An 18,949-nucleotide genomic window follows, 5' to 3' on the forward strand; every position below is an offset into this window, starting at 1 on the left:
TTTACAACTGCGACCTGGCCAAGATAAAGCAAAGCAGTGCGATAACACACAGTTACACATGGGATAAAACAAAACATACTGTCAATAACAGTAGAAAATCTATATACACTGTGTGCAAATGTAGTAAGTTATGAAGGCAATAAATAGGCCATAGTGCAAAATAATTACAATTTAGTATTAACACTGGAATGATAGATGTGCAGAAGATGATGTGCAAATAGAGATACTGGGGTGCAAACGTGCAAAATAAATAACAATATGGGGATGAGGTAGTTGGGTGGGCTAATTACAGATGGGCTGTGTACAGGTGCAGTGATCGGTAAACTGCTCTGACAACTGATGCTTAAAGTTAGTGAGGGAGATAAGAGTCTCCAGCTTCAGAGATTTCTGCAGTTCGTTCCAGTCATTAGCAGCAGAGAACTGGAAGGAATGGCGGCCAAAGGAGGTGTTGGCTTTGGGGATGACCAGTGAGATATACCTGCTGGAGCGCATACTATGGGTGGGTGTTGCTATGGTGACCAATGAGCTAAAATAAGGCGGGGATTTGCATAGCAGTGATTTATAGATGACCTGGAGCCAGTGGGTTTGGCGACGAATATGTAGTGAGGGCCAGCCAACGAGATCGTACAGGTCACAATGGTGGGTAGTATATGGGGCTTTGGTGACAAAACGGATAGCACTGTGATAGACTACATCCAATTTGCTGAGTAGAGTGTTGGAGGCTATTTTGTAAATGACATCGCCGAAGTCAAGGATCGGTAGGATAGTCAGTTTTACGAGGGCATGCTTGGCAGCATAAGTGAAGGAGGCTTTGCTGCGAAATAGGAAGCCGATTCTAGATTTAATTTTGATTGGAGATGCTTAATGTGAGTCTGGAAGGAGAGTTTACGGTCTAACCAGACACCTAGGTATTTGTAGTTGTCCACATATTCTAAGTCAGACCCGCCGAGAGTAGTGATTCTAGTCGGGCAGGCGGGTGCAAACAGCATTCGATTGAAGAGGATGCATTTAGTTTTACTAGCGTTTAAGAGCAGTTGGAGGCTACGGGAGGAGTGTTGTATGGCATTGAAGCTCGTTTGGAGGTTTGTTAACACAGTGTCCAATGAAGGGCCAGATCAAATCAAATCAAATCACATTTTATTGGCCACATGCGCCGAATACAACAGCTGCAGACATTACAGTGAAATGCTTACTTACAGCCCTTAACCAACAGTGCACTTATTTTTTATAAAAAAGTAAAATAAAACAACAACAAAAAAAGTGTTGAGAAAAAAAGAGCAGAAGTAAAATAAAATAACAGTAGGGAGGCTATATATACAGGGGGGTACCGGTACAGATGTATACAAAATGGTGTCATCTGCATAGAGGTGGATCTGAGAGTCACCAGCAGCAAGAGCGACATCATTGATATACACAGAGAATAGAGTCGGCCCGAGAATTGAACCCTGTGGCACCCCCATAGAGACTGCCAGAGGTCCAGACAACAGGCCCTCCGATTTGACACATTGAACTCTATCTGAGAAGTAGTTGGTGAACCAGGCGAGGCAGTCATTTGAGAAACCAAGGCTATTTAGTCTGCCAATAAAAATGCGGTGATTGACAGAGTCGAAAGCCTTGGCCAGGTCGATGAAGACAGCTGCACAGTACTGTCTTTTATCGATCGCGGTTATAATATCGTTTAGGACCTTTAGCGTGGCTGAGGTGCACCCATGACCAGCTCGGAAACCAGATTGCATAGCGGAGAAGGTACGGTGGGATTCGAAATGGACGGTGATCTGTTTGTTAACTTGGCTTTCAAATACTTTCGAAAGGCATGGCAGGATGGATATAGGTCTGTAACAGTTTGGATCTAGAGTGTCACCCCCTTTGAAGAGGGGGATGACCGCGGCAGCTTTCTAATCTCTGGGGATCTCAGATGATACGAAAGAGAGGTTGAACAGGCTAGTAATAGGGGTTGCTACAATTTCGGCGGCTAATTTTAGAAAGAAAGGGTCCAGATTGTCTAGCCCAGTTGATTTGTAAGGGTCCAGATTTTGCAGCTCTTTCAGGGGGAAGGAGGGGCATGGGCAAGTTGCAGCAGAGGGTGCAGAGCTGGTGGCCGGGGTAGGGGTAGCCAGGTGGAAAGCATGGCCAGCCGTAGCAAAATGCTTATTGAAATTCTTGATTATTGTAGATTTATCGGTGGTGACAGTGTTTCCTAGCCTCAGTGCAGTGGGCAGCTGGGAGGAGGTGCTCTTATTCTCCATGGACTTTACAGTGTCCCAAAACTTTTTGGAGTTAGTGCTACAGGAAGCAAATTTCTGTTTGAAAAATTATGTTTTTGTGCTGGTCAAGGGCAGTCAAGTCTGGGGTGAACCAGGGGCTGTATCTGTTCTTAGTTCAGAATTTTTTGAATTGGGCATGCTTATTTAAGATGGAGAGGAAAGCACTTTTAAAGAACCAGGCATCCTCTACTGACGGAATGAGGTCAATATCCATCCAAGATACCTGGGCCAGGTCAATTAGAAAGGCCTGCTCGCTGAAGTGTTTTAGGGAGCGTTTGACAGTGATGAGGGGTGGTCGTTTGACCGCAGACCCATTACGGACGCAGGCAATGAGGCAGTGATCGCTGAGATCCTGGTTGAAGACAGCGGAGGTGTATTTAGAGGGTAAATTAGTCAGGATGATATCTATGAGGGTGCCCATGTTTACGGATTTAGGGTTGTACCTGGTAGGTTCCTTGATAATTTGTGTGAGATTGAGGGCATCTAGTTTAGATTGTAGGACGGCCGGGGTGTTAAGCATATCCCAGTTTAGGTCACCAAGTAGTACGAACTCTGAGGATAGATGGGGGGCAATCAATTCACATATGGTGGCAAGGGCACAGCTGGGGGCTGAGGGGGGTCTGTAGCAACGGCAACAGTGATAGACTTATTTCTGGAGAGGTGGATTTTTAGAATTAGAAGCTCAAACTGTTTGGGCACAGACCTGGATAGTATGATAGAGCTGCTAATTGTATGTGCCCATATTGGTGATTAATGTGTCAAACTATATATATATTTGTATATCTTATTATTAACTATTGAGATATAGTTTTTCTGGTCAGAACTCTTATGAAGTTTGCTTTGGATTTTGACCAGGAAGTCAAAGAAAGACGTCACTCTAGTACGGTCTTTACTAATTACCACAGCCACAAAGTCATAAGCCCCGCAAATTTCTAAAATGTATCTTCTTAAAATAAAAATACGATCTTAACCCTAACCTTAACCACACTGCTAACTTTATGCCTAACCCTAGCCTTAAATTAAGATCAAAAAGCAAATTTTAGTTTTTATGAATTTTTACGACATAGACAATTTGGACTTTGTGGGTGTGGTAACAAGTGGAAACCCTCTAGATCAGGGGTGTCAAACTCATTTTAGCTCAGGGGCCACATGGAGGAAAATCTATTCCCAAGTGGGCCGGACCGGTAAAATCATGGTATATATAACTTAAAAACAACAACTTCAGATTGTTTTCTTTGTTTTAATACTATCAACATAAAACATAAAGCTGGAGCCTGAGGACAGTGTGTCCAAAATAGTACAAGCACAACATCACTATTAATCATAAAACACCTCAAGTTTATTTGAAAATTCTAAAGAAAAAGAACACACAAACACACAATGCCTCAGTGATTCACAGAACTGTTTCACAGATCACAGAACTATATCAGGGTGTCATTTCTCAGGCAGAAATGTAGATACAAATAATGAAATCCTGTTCCCCAAACAAGTGCAAGAACCACAGAGTCAAGAATAGGTTAAATATACAAATAAAATAAAATCAATTAAAAACAATAGCACATCAACATAAAAACATATAAACATAAAGCTGGAGCCTGAGGACAGTGTGTCCAAAAGCACAACATCACTATTAATCATAAAACACCTCAAGTTATTTGAAATTCTGAGGACAAACAACACACAAACACACAATGCCTCAGTGATTCACAGAAGTATATCACAGATCACAGAACTATATCAGGGTGTCTCATGCAGCACTTTAAGTGGGGTTGCATAGTTTATTTGACTCCTGATACCTGGCAACTTTAGCTTTCACCAGCGCATCAATATCAGGCGTCACATCCTGAGTGGCAGCCAACTTCAGGATGTGATTCAAGTGCTTGTGCGTGAGCCTTGAGCGCAGCTTTGTTTTATTTATGCTCATTACAGAGAACTTGCTCACAAAGATATGTGGTTCCAAACATGCACAACAGTTTTGCAGCGAGGGCTGTCAAGTTGGGATAACCTGGCAAGAGATTCTGATAAAATGTGTCCAAGCCAGCTGCGGCAAATTTGCCCTTCAAATCCGAGGGATTCACGGTGAATGGCGAACAAAAAACTTTGAAGTCTTTCTCCAGTTCACCAAAAATCTGAAAGCGTTGCTCAAACTCCCTTAACAGTCCCGTTATTTTATCTTTGAACCGCTTCATGTCTGCCACATGTTGGGTCGCGCACACATTTTTCAGACAGGGGAAGTGAGCTGCATCACCACCGGCGAGTTGCGTCTCCCACAATGACAGCTTCAACTTGAAAGAACGTATGCTGTCATAATACTGCGTGGCAACTTTGTTGCGCCCTTGCAGCTGTTTGTTCAAGTTATTCAGGTGCTCTGTAACATCCCCCATAAATGCAAGGTCCTGCATCCATTCTGCGGAATTAAATTCTAACACTGGTTTGCCCTTTTCTTCCATGAACTTCCATGAACTTCCATGAACTGTTTCTTCTCGTAAATCAAAGAAACGCCTCAGCACAGCACCTCGGCTTCACCATCTTACCTCAGTGTGATATGGCAGGCCATAGATGTGGTCTTTCTCTCTGAGAAGGCTGTCAAACTGACGGTGATTCAGGCTTCTGGATCGGATGAAATTAACAGTTTGGATGACCACCTTCATGACGTTATCCATCTTTAATGACTTGCAACACAAAGCCTCCTGGTGCAAAATACAGTGAAAAGTCCAAAAATCATGTCCTCCATTTGCAGATTGCACTTTCTCTCTGAACTTTGTCACAACGCCTGTTTTTTTCCCGATAATTGAGGGCGCACCATCTGTAGCCAGGCTGACAGCGCGGGACCAGTCCACTCCGACCCTGTCCAGCGCGCCGACGAGTGCAGTGAAAATATCAGCTGCTGTCGTTGTATCTGTCATCGGCACCAACTCCACGAACTCCTCGGTGACGGTCAATGTGTCATCAACTCCGCGGATGAAAATGGCCAGTTGTGCAACATCTGTAATGTCCGTGCTTTCATCAATTGCAACCGAAAACGCAATAAATGACTTTACTTTTTGCTTCAACTGGCTGTCCAAATCCACTGAAAGATCGGAAATCCTGTCTGCAACTGTGTTTCTTGTCAGGCTGATATTTGCAAAAGCCTGGTGCTTTTCAGGGCACACAATCTCTGCTGCCTTCATCATGCATGTTTTTACAAATTCACCCTCACTAAATGGTTTTGAAGCCACTGCGATTTCATTAGCAATGAGGTAGCTAGCTTTCACTGCAGCGTCACTGATGTCTCGGCTGTGAGTAAACACAGACTGCTGTTTCTTCAGACCCACCAACAGTTCATTCACCTTCTCTCTTCTCCGCTGTCCTTGAAAGTTGTCATATTTGTCGGCATGAAGACTCACATAGTGGCGACGAAGGTTATATTCTTTCAGCACTGCAACATGCTGTGAACACACCAAACATACAGCTTTCCCATTCAATTCCGTGAATAAATAGAAGGATGACAATTTTTCTTCGAACACTCTGCACTCTGCGTCCACTTTTCTCTTTTTTGACAGAGACATATTGGGGCAATGAGGGTGCCAAAGCACATAATGTTAAAAGTAGAAGCCGTAATAAATATCGCGGGCAAAACAAAGTAGCTCATCCGGACTGGCTGCACTTGCTTGACCTATTTGCTCTGCCCCGGTATAAACAGTTCGCTTGCTTAACACAATTGCTATTGCGCCATCCAGTGGACACAATTGGAACAGCAGTTTCTTTTATTGAAAAATTGCAGCTCATTTTTATACTTTACAAAATCATCTCGCGGGCCGGATTAAACCCGTTTGCGGGCCTGATCCGGCCCGCGGGCCGGACGTTTGACACCCCTGCTCTAGATGGTCATTCCGAATCTTTTCAGTGAGCCGGCTCATTTGGCTCCGTTCATCTAAAAGAGACGTTGATTTGGCTCCCAAACGGCTCTTTGTTAAGTAGCGCTTCCAAAATTTAGCAAAACCATGAAAAAATAGCAAATCTAATGTAAAGCCTACAAAGTTGCCTGTCATTATGTCAGAGCGTGACATGTGAGCTCAAATACATTTTTACCTGACCAAATTGTTAGATGGCCTGGCCAAAAAATTAAGGGAAAGAAATTACGCACTATAAAAATGTGTGCGGACCAGAAAAAGGCTCACTCGTCACTATATCAAATCAAATCACATGAGCCAAATAAATTGTAGAGTTTACCCTGAAATGCTTACTTACGAGTCCTTTCCCAACAATGCAATAAAAAATTAGGACATTAACAAATAGATACATTGAAAATAGTAACACAATAAAATAACAATAACAAGGCTATATATAGGCTACATACAAGGAGTAGGGGTACCTAGTCAGTGTACTGGGGTACGAGGTAGTTGGGGTGATTGATTTAGGTAATATGCACATGTAGGTTTGGTAAAAATGTATGCACTCACTAACTGTAAAGTCGCTCTGGGTAAGAGCATCTGCTAAATGACTAAAATGTAAATGTAAAATGTTAAGTGATTGATTGATTTAAGTACTATGTACATGTAGGTAGGGGGTGAAAAGCAGAAAGTCCCGGTAGCCGTATAATTAACTGTTCAGCAGTCTTATGGCTTTGGGGTAGAAGCTGTTCAGGAGCCTTTTGGTCCCAGACTTGGCACTCTGGTACCGCTTGCTGTGTGGTAGCAGCTAGAACAGACTGTGACTTGGGTGGCTGGAGTATTTACCATTTTTAGGGCCTTCCTCTGACACCGCCTGGTATAGAGGTCCTGCATGGCAGGGAGCTCGGCCCCAGTGATGTACTGGGCCGTACGCACTACTCTCTGTAGCACCTTGCGGTCGGATGCCAAGCAGTTGCCATGCCAAGCGGTGATGCAGCCAGTCAGGATGCTCTTAATGGTGCAGCTGTAGAACGTTTTGAGGATCTGAGGGCCCATGCCAAATCTTTTCAGCCTCCTGGGGGAAAAGAGGCGTTGTTGTGCCCTCTTCACAACTGTGTTGGTGTGTTTGGACCATGATAGGTCCTTAGTGATAGGTCCCGAGGAACTTGAAGCTTTCGACCTTCTCCACTGTAGCCCCGTCGATGTGAATGGGGGCGTGTTTGGCCCTCTGTTTCCTGCAGTCCACGATCAGCTCCTTTATCTTGTTGGCATTGAGGGAGAGGTTGTTGTCCTGGCACCACACTGCCAGGTCTCTGACCTCCTCCCTGTAGGCTGTCTCATCGTCGTTGGTGATCAGGCCTACTACCGTCATGTCATCAGCAAACTTAATGATGGTGCTGGAGTCATGTGCGGCCACGCAGTCTTGGGTAAACAAGGAGTACAGGAGGTGGCTAAGCACGCACCCCTGAGGGGCCCCCGTGTTGAGGGTCAGCGTGGCAGATATGTTGTTGCCTAGCCTCACCACCTGGGGGCGGCCCATCAGAAAGTCCAGTATCCATTTGCAGAGGGAGGTGTTTAATCCCAGGGTCCTTAGTTTAGTGATGAGCTTGGAGGGCACTATGTTGTTGAACGCTGAGCTGTAGTCAATGAACAGCATTCTCACATGGGTGTTCCTTTTGTCCAGGTGGGATAGAGCAGTGTGGAGTGCAATAAAGATTGTGTCATCTGTGGATCTGTTGGGGCGGTATGCGAAAGAGTGGGCCAGGGTGACGCAAAATGGTACGCAGCATCATCTGGATATGTGTGCAACAAAAGTTCAACATTCACCTTCTGCTACCATACAGTTTGACCCGTATGTTCAATAAATCCAACGTATGCACCACACAGAATGTACTGTAACTGCCTCTGCAACGCAATGCTGCAAGGCAAACGCAGCGTTCCATTGGAAATGAATGTACTTCTGGTGTACCAAACTCTGTCGGTGTGATCGAGGCGTTATAATGCAGTTTGTGTGCTGCAGTTATACTGCACTGACTGCAATCTTTTTTCAGGAAGAGATACGCTACCGTCCTGCTCCCATTCTGGCCAGTAGGTGGCAGAATATGTCAATTGAATTAGGTAAAACGTTATCGAAGAAGAGTCTTCCGGTTTGCTGTGTTGTTTCTAACTGTGTGTGCATCGACAAGGCTCTTTAACTTTCCTTTCAAGTAGTCACCATGCAGAACAAAAAGACCAAATCGACCTCCAAAATAAAAGGTACGTTTTGTTAACATGTGGAATATGAGAACGTCCGTCTTCGGTGAAGCTAGCGTAACGTTAACGTTACTAGAAACTGTCAATCAGACAGCTAGCAAACTAGCTAGCTAGCCAGCTAACGTTAGCTAGCTAATCAAACCTACCAAATATGAATATTAATCTGTTATTATGCACTGATTTGCAGTGGGGAAGGTCGGTTCGAAAAACAAAGATGATGCACCCCATGAGCTTGAGAGTCAATTTGTACTGCGGCTGCCCACGGTAAGGAAACGGATGGAATTGAATAGAATGGGATGAGAGAAAATGTTTGGTTTTGTACATTTTTGAATAGTTGTCTTTCAAATTCACTCCACATGCTGAAACTTGTGAATATTGTATCATAATGAATGTCACCATGATTGATTAATTAATGGCAACCATAATTGATCCTCATACTGAAACACTCTTTTACCTGTATTTGACCTTTCTGTGCACCCATATATTGAAATAAAGGAAATCATACTTGACATGGCATAAACTGTTATGGAAATTGATGTGTATCTTGACTGCATGATCTCTGTCAAAGGAATATGCCTCAACAGTGAGATGTATTGCCCAGTCTAGCAGCATGAACCTCAAAGACAGACTCACCATTGAACTGCACGGTAAGTCTAATATGTATTGAGCCTTAATGTCTTCATAGTTCAAGTGTACCTTGTTGTTTTCATGGAATGGTCGTAACTGTTCACTCACAATATTACCATTTGCCGCAAAGGAAGTTGTTCACACTCTGTAATGTAAAAAGTTAGGCTTTGTAATTTGTGTAATTCAAATCAAGGATAAGGTAAAGTGGCCTCATTAATCATGCTGATGAAGCCACTTGAAACTAAAGTAGAGAGAACCTTGCTTAACCCTGTTGCTCATTTCATATTTTTTGGTTCAGAAGCAGTTATACCAGCATCACATCACAGAATGTCCATTCCTTCCCAAGAAAGCACCTATTGTCTATAACATAAGGGTGAAATCCTAGAAGTAGGATAATTAGAACGGACATTCACATTCAAGGAAACCTTCTGTGATGTAGTCTAACTATTCTTCTATGTGTGAAATGACATCATATGATGTTCTGCAGCTGATGGTCGTCATGGCATCGTGAGAGTGGACCGAGTGCCCTTGGCGTGTAAACTGGTGGATCTTCCCTGCATCCTGGAATCTCTGAAAACAGTGGACAAGAAGACCTTCTATAAGACTGCTGACGTCTGTCAGGTAGGACAGGAAGGATGCTCTCATACAAGCACCATATAAGAGTAGGATGGTGTATAGGGTCTCCAGACCAGTTGTCAACGGCTGCAGTGTCTGCTCTAAGATTTAGACTGCCCTGTTTCTGTATGACATTTTAGTCATTTAGCAGATGCTCTTATCCAGAGCAACTTACAGGAGCAATTAGGGTTCAGTGCCTTGCTCAAGGGCACTTCGAGAGATTTTTCACGTAGTTGGCTCGGGGATTAGAACCAGGGATTATTGATAATGACCACATAGTGTTGGTTTATATATTTTCAAGCATTCTATAAGGTCGATTATTAATTGCTCTTTGACCCTGTTCTGTGTGGGGTAGATGCTGGTGTGCACATTGGATGGAGACCTCTACCCTCCCTTGGAGGAGCCCACCGGTACTGTAGACCCCAAGAAGAAGAAGGACAAAGACAAGGACAAGAAGTTTGTGTGGAACCATGGCAGTAAGTAGGCCTATATCCCCTCTGTATTGAAATATGCTGAGTGTAGCACTTTGTAGCCCATCTGCAGACTTAACTTCAAGCCTCAGCCAGTCTGCAAGTTTCCTTTTTGATGGCGCTGTTAACTTTAAATCATAATGTTTTTGGTCTCCAGTCACCTGTCCTCTAAAGAACACAAGGAAGAGAAGATTCAGGAAGACTGCAAAAAAGAAGGTACTGACATTTGTGTTTCCCCTTGAGCGCTCTCTCCCCTTCATCTTGTGAATATTTTCTTCAGACGATGCCGGGATCTCGTCCCAGGCCCTTTATTCAAACAACACATTTACATTTCATAAAAGCGGAACTGCAGCGGAAGTAAAAACTAAGATTTACATAAAAATAAAGGCCTTCCATCTTCATTTGCCCCAAAGGTATGCAAGAAAGCAATCTAACTCTCTGCTTTGATCCAAGTGACAGAGTGAGTTTGAGGAAGGATTCCTACTTTGTCTTTTGAATAAATCTTCTTTAAGGTGCAGCGCCATATCGGTTTGGCTTGCTGTTCTTAATCTTTAATGTGTTTGCTGGCACGTGGCCAGCCGTTCGCTCTGGGTGCAGTGTGTGTGCAGTAGTCTGGAGGCATGAAGAAAGTCTAACCTTATTTCCTCTGCAGTACATCGAGTCTCCCGACGTGGAGAAGGAGGTGAAGAGATTACTGAGCACGGACGCAGAGGCCGTTAGTGTCCGTATCTTTTTAGCTCACGTACTGGGGCAAACTCACACACACATCCTTCCACTCTTGCTCACGTCACACACACACACACACTCTGTCTCTAATGCTGCACCAAACCGTCACTAGGTATTGCAGTACCCCTTATACACGCACTGTAAATGAAACACAACATAGCCAATAGATGTTGACCAGCGGGAGCCTACTCTGCTCTGCTGGGCCTCACCTGAACTGACTCCTGCTAATGTCTTAATGTGAGACCTGCACCAACACCTTCCTCAATAAGCACTGTAATGAAATGATAAAGCAGCAGGAACTATTCACCAGGTCATTGGTGTAAATGAGAATGTTCTCAGTCAACTTACCTGGTGAAATAAGGGTTAAAAAAATAAGAGCACAGAACAGGGTACAGCATCAACATAGAAGTGCAGCCCCCTCAGTGTTGATTTAAGTGGACGCTGGTACATGTTAAAATGTCCTTGTAGGCCCATAGTGAAGCCAGTTTTAATAGCTGGAACATGACATAACTTAATGAAAGCAGTGAGGTAGTGTTTGGTGTACAGCGTTTCCCTAACTTGGCGTTCAGGCTGGGAGGTGATAGCCGAGGATGAGACCAAGGAGGCAGACAACCATGGCTCTCTGGCCAACCTGGACTCATCACCTGGGACATCAGGACACAAGATGGGGCATGGCTCCTCAGGTAAGCACCATGGAAGTGGGCAAAACGTAGTAATACTATAATATGTTCATTTAGCAGATGCGTTGGTTCCATACAGAGTGACTCACAGTTAACTTAATACATGTATTCAATATATGGACCATGTTTGGAATGAGAGCCATAACTTTGATATTACAGGCTCCATGCTCCAACCACCTTAGTCATCGCATCCACACAGAAGTTAGGACATACAGTATGCCACTTAGCCTTTCACTGTCCCATCGCAGTACAGTAGGCCTTAGTTCAGGGTTTCCTAAACCTTTTTTGTGAATGATCTTCTGTGTAGAAAAGAACATCATCATTGATGTTCTTTCCCCCCCAGGCTGATTTAGTGCCTGGTCTTGTCCACTCTGTTCTAATGAGGCTTGTGGACATTGTAGAGGGAAACAGAAGACACATACGTGTTCCTGAGAGTCTTATCTTTCAGTGATGGGGTCATAATATTCTGTTGCTTAAACTGTTCAAAAGATAGAGCCACATTTGTAGGAAGAAAACAGAAACCGCTCTGTTTATTACAACCACATCTAGCGACTACCGGAGATTTCTGACGTTACTGCGGGTCTATGAACCCAACGAGATTATTATAATTAATTTTTTCCGTTTCTCTCGCGACCCCTAGTTTGGGAAACGCTACTATATCTTGTTCTCCATCTTCTTTTTAAATAGTGAGCCAACATGTTTTCAGCACTTATTTCCCTCTGATTAAAACTTGTTTTCTCGTGCTCTCGTCTCTACAGCAGACATATAGAAAGTATTCACACACTTGACTTTTCCCCACATTTTTTGTCACAGCCTGAATTTAAAATGGATTAAATTGGGATGTTTGTGTCACTGGCCTACACACAATACTCCATAATGTCAAAGTGGAATTATGTTTTTAGATTTTTTTAAACAAAATAATAAAAAATGGAAAGCTGAAATGTCTTGAGTCAATAATATTTTGTAGCTTAAAGCGGCAATCAGCAGTTGAAACAATAGTGTGATCCCCACCACTGTTTCGCTAAAAAGCTGAGGGATGGGACAGGAGAAATGGAAACACTCTCAAATTCATAGACAGAGGTATGGTTGCAAAGACTGGCCATCCGTGATATCAAAATTATAGCTTTATCATGTTTTGATGCTATACAGTATTTGTTTACATTTTATTTACAAACAATAGAGTAAAACAAGCTTGTATTTGGGGTTCTGATGGGGTACAACAGTTGAACTAAGCTCATGAGGCATTTATAAATTATATTCTTCAAGAATCAGTGGGTACATATCATTCATTTATAAGTCTGAAATGTATGTAGCTACTGCATGTTGTCCCTTTAAACCGTTAAAAAGATAGAGCCACATTTGTAGGAAGAAAACAGAAGCCACTCTTTTTATTAGAACCGCATCTAGCGGCTACCGGAGGTTACTGGCGTTACCGTGGTTTTATGAATCAAGCACAATTTTTCTCGCGATCCCATTTTCAAATCACATGGGGTCGCGACCCCTGGTTTGGGAAAAGCTGCCTTGGTGTTTCTATAGCTGTCCTACTGGGAAGACTGTGTTTTGTTGGTGAGGAGTGGTAGCAGTAAGAAGACTGAAAAAATACATTTTTCCTTCCAGCCCAACGTGACGAGCTGAGGGAGATCTTCAACGACATCAGCAGCAGCAGTGACGATGAGGAGGACGAGGGGGACCTTCGCCATGAGGACGAGGACCTGAACATCATGGACATGGAGGAAGACCTGGTTAGACAACTCCAAGACAAAGCCCGGGACGAGGCAGACAGGAACAACCAGATAGGTGAGGCCAGAGGGAATGAAATAGGGGAGGAAAGAGGGGTGGTGGAGAGAGACTAGGAAGTATGGAAAGAGTGGGGGGGGGTGGAAAGTTCGGGCGAGTTTGTTTTGCATCGCCGGGAGCGTTGGTGGGGTGGTTGAAGATTGCAGTCATAGATATTAAGAGGTTGGTATACCATCCCCATATTGGCACAACATATTCCTTGGCATATTCCTTGTCATTTCTATCCTAAGTGGAATGTGATTGTTTTGTAATTGGTATCAACATGGCGCCTGTCTACGGTATTGGAGTAGCAGCCAATGTGGGAAGAGAATGAGAGCAGCCCATTCTATTCATTCTATTTCTATGGAGCAGACAGCTAACATTCACCTCAGGCATTTAGCCTGGTCTTATATTCACTTTAATTTGACCTATTGCACACTTTAAAACCCAAAGTAATATGTCAAGCTGAATCCCATGACATGGGTTGTGTAGATCCATCTATATGCCTCAATCCCCAAATGAATGGAAAAGATAGGCACCCACTAAAATCAGGAAATTGATGCCTGGGTTCTGTATGTGGAGGAGGGACATCTCAATAGTCTCACAACGTTGCGTCTTATCTTTTTTGGTACTCTTTTTTTTATATACACACTGAACAAAAATCTAAAGTGTTGGTCCCATGTTTCATGAGCTGAAATAAATAAAAGATCCCAGAAATGTTCCATATGCACAAAAAGCTTATTTCTCTCAAATGTTGTGCACAAATTGGTTTACATTCCTGTTAGTGGGCATTTCTCCTTTGCCAAGATGATATGCCACACCTGTCAGGTAGATGAATTAAGAAGCTGATTAAACAGCATGATCATTACACAGGTGCACCTTGTGCTGGGGACAATAAAAGGCCACTGTAAAATGTGCAGTTTTGTCACACAACACAATGCCACAGATGTCTCAAGTTGAGGGAGCGTGCATGTGGCATGCTGACTGCAGGAATGTCCACCAGAGCTGTTGCCAGAGAATGTAATGTTCATTTCTCTAGCATAAGCCACCTCCCACGCCGTTTTAGAGAATTTGGCACTACGTCCAACCGGCCTCACAACCGCAGACCATGTGTATGGTGTCGTGTGGGCGAATGGTTTGCTGATGTCAACGTTGTGAACAGAGTGCCCCATGGTGGGGTTATGGTATGGGCAGGCATAAGCTACGGACAACAAACACAATTGCGTTTCGATGGCAATTTGAATGCACAGAAATACCGTGACGAGATCCTGTGACCAACAGATGCATATCTGTATTCCCAGTCATGTGAAATCCATAGATTAGGGCCTAATGAATTTATTTCAATTGACTGATTTCCTCATATGAACTGTAACGCAGTAAAATCTTTAATTATTGCATGTTGCGTTTATATTTTTGTTCATTATATATTTTTTACAATACAAAACATTCACATACAAATGCAACATATAGACGCACACAAACATCCACAACATTACCCCTGCCCAGACCCACCTGCTCACACTCCAGTCTCCAACGCCCGTATCACACTCCGCCACATGGCCTCAAACTGCACCATTTTGTTTCTCTCTGTCGCCCACGCACTTAACATTTAGATAATAAAGCATTTGGACCTTTTCATTGTGTTAACGATGGATGATTGGTTGATTTCCAGTTTTTAAGTATACGTTTTTTCAAGATGATTGACGAGAAAAGTATCGTCCATCCCATCGGATATCTCACTACACCCCCATATGCCATGTCTTGAAATAGGCAGACAGACGGATTAAAAGTACAATTACATTGTAATACTTCTGACAGCCAACTTTCTAACTCCGCCCATAACTTTTGGACTTTATAGCATTCCCAGAAGGCATGGATTATTGAGTCATTGTTAGTTTTACACTTAAGACATGACTCTGCCTTTGTGCTGTAGAATTTGTTAATATTTTCTCTTGTATAATAAATTCTATACGTCAGTTTATACTGGATTAAGCGTAGATTTTTGTTAACTGTAATTTTGTTAGTTATGTTCCAACATTCCCTCCATCTTGTGCCAATATCAGTTCTTTTTAAGTCTTGGTTCCAGTAGTTAATATTTTTTTCTAAGAGATTGTCAGTTGGATAGGCTCTCTGCAAAGTTTTGTATATCTTCCCTATCATATATCCTTTTCTGACTCAGATTGGGCTCCATCAAGATTACGGTGATGTCCAAAAGATTTCAAATCGACATTTCTTGATATGAAACTTTTAAGTTGCATGTATTTGAAAATATTTACATTGGTCAGTCCAAAATTGCTTTTTAATTCTGTCATGGAAATAAATGTATTTCCTATTACCAAGTAATTTACGGTTTCTGTGCCTTTAGTTTTCCATGTGGACCAATTTATCTGTGAATTCTGAAAAGCTATCCAAGGTTTGTTCCATAAGGTTGTGTTTTTAGGGAGTGATATTGGTTCTTGTAGAATACGTTTAATTTTCTTCCATATTGTTATTGTGTTCTTAAATATAAATAATGTTCTTAGCTTTATCCTTAGAAAACAGACAAGTTAAAAGATTCTGGGGATGAACATGCACATCTTCAATATGTACCCATGTTCTCCTTTAGTGCATTTAACTATGTCGCAAGTAAAAGCCCTGGGTGGCCTCTTCTCAATGTCTCCTTTTCATTATTCACACTCATATTAAATAGGTTTGGGTGGAAGAAAGAAGCATGTCCTCTGTGTATTCTGATCAGTGCAGGTCAAAGAGAGGAAGCCCTGGTTGGTTTATTCAATTAAAATGGGCCTGTAGCAAATGGCTGGTCTTGGTATTGCTGTGTGTGGAAGAGTCAGTGTTTTGAATCTCCATACAAGTTGCCTCCTTTCAAGTTTTCCTTTCCCTGCTTCCTACGTATCTTAAATGATGCATGGCCTATGGTAGGCGTCCAGCATATTATTTTCACTCTATGTAGGTTAAAGGAATAATCCACTCAAAAACTATCTTTCTGTGTTTTATTCATTAGTCCACTGTTGATACGGTCCCAAAATGTTTTGCATGTCAGCAATCAAGTTTAAGATATATGACTTTCAAAAAGCAAATTGTAACTTCAACTTTGGGACTAATGAAAAAAATACCAAAAAATAGTTGTATTTATTTTATTATTCCTTTAAAGAGTGGAGACGGAGAGAAATGCACTTGATACTATGGAGATATTGAATAGTCTGTGTGTTTTGTGAGGGAAGATGTAAATGGTTCCTCTGTCTGCTCCTGTAGTGATGGATTACCAGATGCAGATAGACGGTGTGAAGGTCAAGCTGAAGGAGACGCGCGCCCGCAAGAAACAACAGGAGGACCTCATCATGAAGGTGGAGAACCAGGCCCTGAAGGTGAATTATAGATACATACAACTTTGACATGGCGTTTTAATTAATTTAGCAGAATGAGACGACCACAAAGACTGATTCATAAATAAGGCCTTCAAAAACAAGTCTTAGGAGACTCATATTCACACCCACACACTCTCTTTCAATCAAACACACACACCGACACACTCTCTCTCACACACACACCGAGGCAACCTTGGAGGGAGAAGTCTTTATGTGGAATATAACCCCTCTAAACGACTGAGTGTAAAACTTCCCAAACTCAGACCGCATAAAGAAGGTATAAATATTACATTTCCGCCATCAGCCCTTTGGGGAAAAAAACATAAAAAATCATTGTTCCGCCAACTGCTCTTCGGGGACAGATTTACAACGTGTGAGACACGGGTGGACTTTTTTTTTTACCATGTCGTTTCAGCTCTGTGCTCGGCTGGCCGGGCCTGGCTGAGATCTTCTATCTTTCACCATTATTATCACAGCCACAGGAAAAGGTCACGGGCGTCTAACTGGCATTCCAAATGGCCTTTCTGTCAGATGGAAGATACGCTCTCTACGAACGGCGGCACGCTCAAATTTCAAACATCAAAACAAGCTAAGGGAACTGTCTACTGACTGAACTAATTTTTTTCTCGTCTCTTTTGCAGAACCGCTTTCAGGCTCTGCTCAATGAAATTATCCATCAGGAGGAGCGAGAGATGGAGCAGGTAACGTTGTCTGAGGAAGACGGGAAGGGACATTTTAAAACTACTGCATCCGTTTATGAGCTCTTGTTGGTTATGAGTTATAAATGTAGTGAATGATTTTCTTTGGTATTAAGCAGCATTTGCTATAAAGGAATGTAAAGGTGCAACTAAGGTGCTTGAATTAGAGAGACAAATAAACCAAAACATGTTTGTTTATAAGAACTGCCATTGTCTTCCTCTAGCGACTGAACATCCCTACACATCCAACTTTTAGAATGATAAGGGTAGTCTTTATATCCGACATCCAAGCTAATTGTTTGACTCGATCTTAATCAACCTTCATTTGAATTGTCAAGAACACATGATCTGAGTATCTGTATCAAGTTGTCTGTCTTCACATCAGCTTGGTTTGTTGTTTGTATTGACAAATGAATAATGTCGGAAGATGTGTTAATCATCCACTTAGCCTACCAATTACACCCAGGCGTTCGACATCAACCAATCTCTGCTCCATCTCTGCTCCAACAGCTGTCCTCGCTTCAGGAGCAGCTGGACTCGCTGATCGAAAAGTGACCCAAGTGACCACCAGGGGGCAGCCAAGTGTCAAATAGGCGCCGTGAGAGCCACTGGGGAAGAGCGAAGAAGCATCTGCGCCCTCTGACAGAGCCATCCTCAGTGACATGCTGTATCATTCCATTATACATTTTCCCTTTAGCCTCCAGACATCATGACATCACTTGTTGGAGGATTCGTGTTATTTTTGTATTGTTCTTATTTTATTTCTGGGATGTTGTCGTGTTAGTAGGATTATAGAATGAGTGTTTTCTGTCTGCTACTCCGTATGAATAAACCCTTTGTTTAACCATTCAATCGTGTCTGTGTTTGACATTTCCTAGTGACACTGTCTCACTTCATCTGAGTCTGACCATACCTATTACAGACTAAGTCATCAATCCCTGTTGACTAAACAGTGGTCTCCCATATCCTCTCGGATTACCCTCCTACCTTCTAGAAAGATTTTCTTCCACTGTGATCTCTCTCTGCCTCGCCCTCTCATGTTCCTCTGGTCACCCGCCTCCTCGACTTCTTACAGGGGATTATTCTGAGGATTGGGGGTGGGGTGGTAGGGGAGGGATTAGCACACCCAGATTGAAGTGGCCATCTCCAAAACCCTGGTAATCCAGCCATCTGTCAGAGAGCAGGAGGGATGCCCCGGGCTGCAGCAGGACGCCAACACAAACAATCCCGCCTCACTAGGCTAATTAGGGAGAGCAGGAGAGCGAGAGGAGAAAGTCGCACACCCTCCACTGCTTTTCCCCCAGAGCCTGCAATGTAGCCCCATAGTATGAACTACACCTTTATACCTTCTGACAGTTTAGAGAAAATGAGGTTTGGTCCCAAAATGGAGGAGACGAACAGTTGAAGTCGGAAGTTTACATACACCTTAGCCAAATACATTTAAACCCAGTTTTTCCCAATTCCTGACATTTAATCTTAGTAAAAATTCCCTGTCTTGGGTCAGTTAGGATCACCACTTTATTTTAAGAATGTGAAATGTCAGAATAATAGTAGAGATAATTATCTATGTCAGCTTTTATTTCTTTCATCACATTCCCAGTGG

The 18,949-nt window shown here is 42.8% G+C and overlaps 1 protein-coding gene across 1 annotated transcript; it reads left to right on the forward strand.

Moving 5' to 3' along the window:
- The first annotated feature begins 8,274 nt into the window (after positions 1–8,274).
- LOC121532281 (transcription initiation factor TFIID subunit 7) lies at positions 8,275–18,198 on the forward strand. Its single transcript, XM_041838132.1, has 12 exons — positions 8,275–8,392; positions 8,577–8,653; positions 8,958–9,036; positions 9,504–9,637; positions 9,987–10,107; positions 10,259–10,317; positions 10,754–10,826; positions 11,397–11,510; positions 13,125–13,304; positions 16,536–16,648; positions 17,290–17,349; positions 17,857–18,198. The coding sequence occupies exons 1-12, from the start codon at positions 8,353–8,355 to the stop codon at positions 17,899–17,901; spliced, it is 1,095 nt and encodes a 364-aa protein (XP_041694066.1). The 5' UTR covers positions 8,275–8,352; the 3' UTR covers positions 17,902–18,198.
- The last annotated feature ends 751 nt before the right edge of the window (positions 18,199–18,949 follow it).

This window comes from Coregonus clupeaformis, chromosome 2 (assembly GCF_020615455.1).
Source record: "Coregonus clupeaformis isolate EN_2021a chromosome 2, ASM2061545v1, whole genome shotgun sequence".
Taxonomy (NCBI): Eukaryota; Metazoa; Chordata; class Actinopteri; order Salmoniformes; family Salmonidae; genus Coregonus; species Coregonus clupeaformis.